At 27.1% G+C, this 4,592-nt stretch overlaps 1 protein-coding gene across 2 annotated transcripts in view; it reads left to right on the top strand.

The window, feature by feature from the left end:
- The first annotated feature begins 232 nt into the window (after positions 1–232).
- The window catches only part of LOC130826881 (auxin-induced protein IAA6-like), a 5,004-nt gene continuing 644 nt past the window's right edge, over positions 233–4,592 (top strand). The window contains exons 1-2 of one of the 2 annotated variants that reach the window (XM_057692497.1): positions 233–925; positions 3,090–3,183. In XM_057692497.1, coding sequence (XP_057548480.1) covers positions 526–925; positions 3,090–3,183 — 494 coding nt within the window. In that variant the 5' untranslated portion in view covers positions 233–525. The remainder of the gene's footprint in view (positions 926–3,089; positions 3,184–4,592) is intronic. The other variant, XM_057692504.1, reaches the window with a different exon arrangement.

The following is a 4,592-nucleotide window of genomic DNA, read 5'->3' as shown; positions in this document are numbered from 1 at the left end:
TAGCTAGCCGTCTATCTTTTTTGCACCCCAAGCATCTCTAATTAACTTTTAGTAGTACTTCATCTAGTCGTTTAATTGGGAAGCTCGAAATAAATTTGAGTACATTTTTTTTAGATCGATTTAAATTTGATTCTTAAATATAAATATATAAATATCTAGATAAATATATAAACATCTAGATAAATATATAAATATTTAGGTCGATTCTAATTGTTTCTGCTAATAGTCATAAGTATTTAAGTGAAGTCGTGTCATATTCGACTTTGATTGATCACAATATTTTGGACTTTCTTATGTCCAAAAAACTTAACTAATTATATAAATAATTTCTAACACAAAAGATGACCTACTTTTGCCTCTCATGTGACCGACCATTTCCCACTCTTTGACCTGTCCTTGATAATTCCATGTTTTCCCTCCTTCTCTTCTTTGTATAAAACTAGCTTTTTTCCATTTTCATAAACTCATTCCTTAAATCATACCCAAAAAACTTTCTACAACCATAACAAAAATACACAAAAAACAATGATGAAACCGGGATTCGAACTCGAGATCACTGAACTAAGGCTAGGTCTTCCTGGTGGAAGGACAACAAACCCTTTAAGAGATGATCAAGGGGAAGTGAAAAATGATAAGAAAAGGATGTTTTCTGAGATAGGCGGCGGCGATGACGGCGGAGGTGGAAGCGCCACCGAGAAAATGTCTGTTGGAAGCAATAAGACGGCGGCGGTAGGGTGGCCGCCGGTATGCTCCTACAGAAGGAAGAGCATTGGAAGTGAGAAGGATTGTATGGAAGCTTCTAAAAGGTTAATTAAGATAAGTATGGATGGTGTGCCTTTTCTTAGGAAAATTGAAGTGAGTTGCTACCAACAATATTCTGATTTTGTTGTTGCTGTTGAAAACCTCTTTGGTTGCCCTGGAATTAGTGAGTTTTTCTTCCTTAATTCCTTGTTTTTTAATTAATTATATTAATAGTATGTTATATTGATTTTAAAGAATTGGATTAAATTTATTTTTATGTGAGAATTCTAGTCTGTTAATACTAATTGTGTCTCTTTCAATTTATTACATTATAAATTTAGATTTTCTACCTTTTTAAAATCCTACAATAGCGTAACAAATTATAAAGAAAAAGATATATTTAATATAATATTATAGATTATTTTAAATAATATAATATGATATAATTTTAGGAGAGGAATACAAAAAATTGAACATAATACTAAGTTTAACATAAGGCTATTAAAGATTAAAGAATGTAGTTTACAAAATTGTTTGACTACTAAACAACACATACTTCCTTTATTACAAGTCATTAAATAATTACTCTACAGCGAAATTTAAAAGGTCAGATGTATAATGCGAGTCACAACCTAATCTTTGTTCGCTATAGTAATAATAAAAATGTTGTTTCTAGCAAATGAGGTTGTAAAGTGAGTTACTCGGCCTTCTATCCACTCAATATGTTGTTTTCCGTTGAAAAATCCATCTAAATAAATTTACCTTAATTTGATTTTTGAATATGACCCATCTTTTAATTCTTTGTATTCTCTTATTTTCAATCACCCCTCTACTAACTCATATTACCCGATTTTTTAGCTCTTTGTTAAAATTAAAAGAGGTAAAATAGATAGAATGTTGTTAAAATTAAAAGAGGTTCAACATTCTATATAGTTACTACTCACATGTCCATTGACGTACTTCCATGCAAAACTAATGAAGTATAACTTCCCTATGCATATAAACCATCCACATGAACAGGAAAGATAAAAGAGAATTGAAAGTTCTGAACATGTTCAAATGTAAAGGGTCTCTAAAAATTAGGGGCCTTAATATCGAATTGTGTAGTATATGTTAAGTATCTTGAGATATCAAGTTGTTAGAATATATCATAATTTTTGAAATTATACAAGATTTTTAAAGAATTTGTTGATATTTGCTCTGCCTCCGAAAAACTTAATTTTTACTCCATTGATGAACATATCACTTTACTAGGAAGGCATCGACTATTCCTAGTTATAGTAACTAATTCTATTTATATGAGATTGCACCATTTGATTAAAAATGTGAGAGTTTTTGTGTGAAATGATATTATTTTATAAGGACAAAGAGATTACAAATTAGTTTTCTTTAACATGCATCGGTATACCAAACGTTGTGATAATCATTTAGATCTACGTGATATAATATATAGTAGCATTTTGAGCAAAGAATTACATCCATAGACGAATATTATTACTCTTTTATAGTATTAGTTTAAACTTATGATTAAAATGAGTTTTTCACAATTTAACTAAAATACTTTTTGATGTACAATTTAATTTCGGTATTTTGTCTAAATATGCACACAAAAAAATTTGCACATCAAAAACATTTAAAAATTTTCATGAAGCAAAAGTAGGTTTGACTTCGCATGTTAATTGTAAATGTAGTTGTTAATTATTTAGTTAACTATTAATAGTTTACCGGTATAGCTATCATAGTTAATTGATCAAATTGTTATTTAATGTTTTGTTTATCAAAAAATCAGATATGAACAATAATAATATGTTTGTTAGATGTAAATATAGTATGCAACAGCAAAAGTTAACTAAAGGCTCAAGGAGTTCGTTAACATGAATTATAATATATTTAAAAAAGAAAATTAGTGAAAAATAAAAGATGAAAATAAATGCATAATTTGCTAATAAATTTTAAATTTTATGGAGTACTATATTTGGTGATATAGATTATACTTAAATTATATAATTACTAAAAGTTTAAAGTATATTTTAATTAATTAAATATTTAAAATTGACTTTGCTTATTAACGAATGCTCAGAAGATGTCCATAAAAAAAATACTTTTGCAAAACACTACCTATACTAGCTAGTTATAGACTTATGGTTTTATTAGTTTTACAAAATACTATCTGAAATTTTAAAAATTAACTATAAAATCCTAGCTACTTAAGTCCTAAACACTTCTATTATTTACAATTAACATTTTTATTAAAGTCAAATTTAATAAAAACTACTTAAAATATTACGCTAAATATGCTGACTGTAATTAATGGATTTTTGTTTTTTTTTTTTAAAAAAAAAAAACAGTAGAGGCATTGGAAGATGCAGACAATTGTGAGTACGTTCCCATTTACGAAGACAAAGATGGAGACTGGCTGCTTGTTGGGGATGTCCCTTGGAAGTAAGTTCTTTTTTCTCCTTAACCACCTTAATTAATAATTATATATACATTCTACAAAATTATTTTTCAATTTAAATATTCATGAATAGAAATACTTTAAATTCTTTTCAACCTTGATGATTCTTTTAATTACTCATGAATTATATAGTATTGATGTTTAACTTTTTTTGATTACGTCATTTTTAATTAACCTTTACTCATACCTAGCTATACTATAATAATATCAAGATTTTACATTTTTATTAGTTACCATTTTTATAATACTTCTACTTACAATCAAGTTTCTAATTTCTACACAACTTATAACAACATTTACATATTACAAGTATTTGTTCATAGTGTATATATCTATTTGTAACTTGTACGTGATATACGTTCTTTGTTCTTTTAATTTTGCTATATAATATATAAAAAAACATCTCTTATTTTGACTTTTGTATTATAGCAAAATCATAAAAGTACGAAAAGTAATTAAAATTATGTACTTGGGATCCTTCAATTTAATACAAAACTCTAATCTACTTTATTACCCTTAACTTTGGTCTTTTTGAGCTGCTTTTTGTTTAAAGCTTTATATTGTGTTTATAACTTGTTGCATAAAAGGCTCACTTAGGAAAAAAAAAAAAATATATAGTCAGAAAATAAAGCACAATTAAAGATTATATGGACCACATTTTGCCGACACACTTTATACTTGACATAATTACTGTCCATAATTTCACATATTTTTTGTTCATTACAACATCTTAAAATATATACACTCATGATGAAAATATATTGTCAAGCCTGAAATTATTGTACTGGATATTATTATTTCATTTCATGCTGCAATTGCGTGTTAAATTTTTCTATGCAAACAAATGTATTGAAACAACGTACCATTATTACCTTAGCTTGTCTCTATAGCCTTGTTTGACAAACTACACTTAACATTACTTATTGGCCGGTTTGACTAGTTAAAAGTATTAATCGCATTTTAATATCAACTATTTAAACTAGTTGTTATGAAGATGTTTAGTAAAAATTATCTGTTGATTGTTGATTGTTTATAAGATAAAAATATATGAAAAAAGTGAAAAATTAATAATAAAAAAAAGCTACCTTTAGCGACTTTTTTTTATTTTCACTTCAAATTTATTTACTAAATAGTTTTTTTAACAGTTTGACTAACTAAAAAGTTATAAGTCATAAGTCAAAAGCCAGCAAAACAATTGACAGAAAAGTTGATTGCCAAAAATCCCCTAATGAAACATTTGTATTATTTTGAGATGTTATGTTCCATAGTTCACAAATTTTTCTACGAGACGATCTCACAGTGATACATCCCTCATACTTGGGTTAAATAGTCCAATTATAGAAGCTTCTAGTTTATGTGCTTCTTGTTTTGAAATCGTCTCACCATAAGATGG

This window comes from Amaranthus tricolor, chromosome 1 (genome assembly GCF_026212465.1).
Source record: "Amaranthus tricolor cultivar Red isolate AtriRed21 chromosome 1, ASM2621246v1, whole genome shotgun sequence".
NCBI lineage: Eukaryota > Viridiplantae > Streptophyta > Magnoliopsida > Caryophyllales > Amaranthaceae > Amaranthus > Amaranthus tricolor.
Note: the sequence above shows the minus strand (reverse complement) of the source record. Positions and strands in the feature narration are given on the sequence as shown.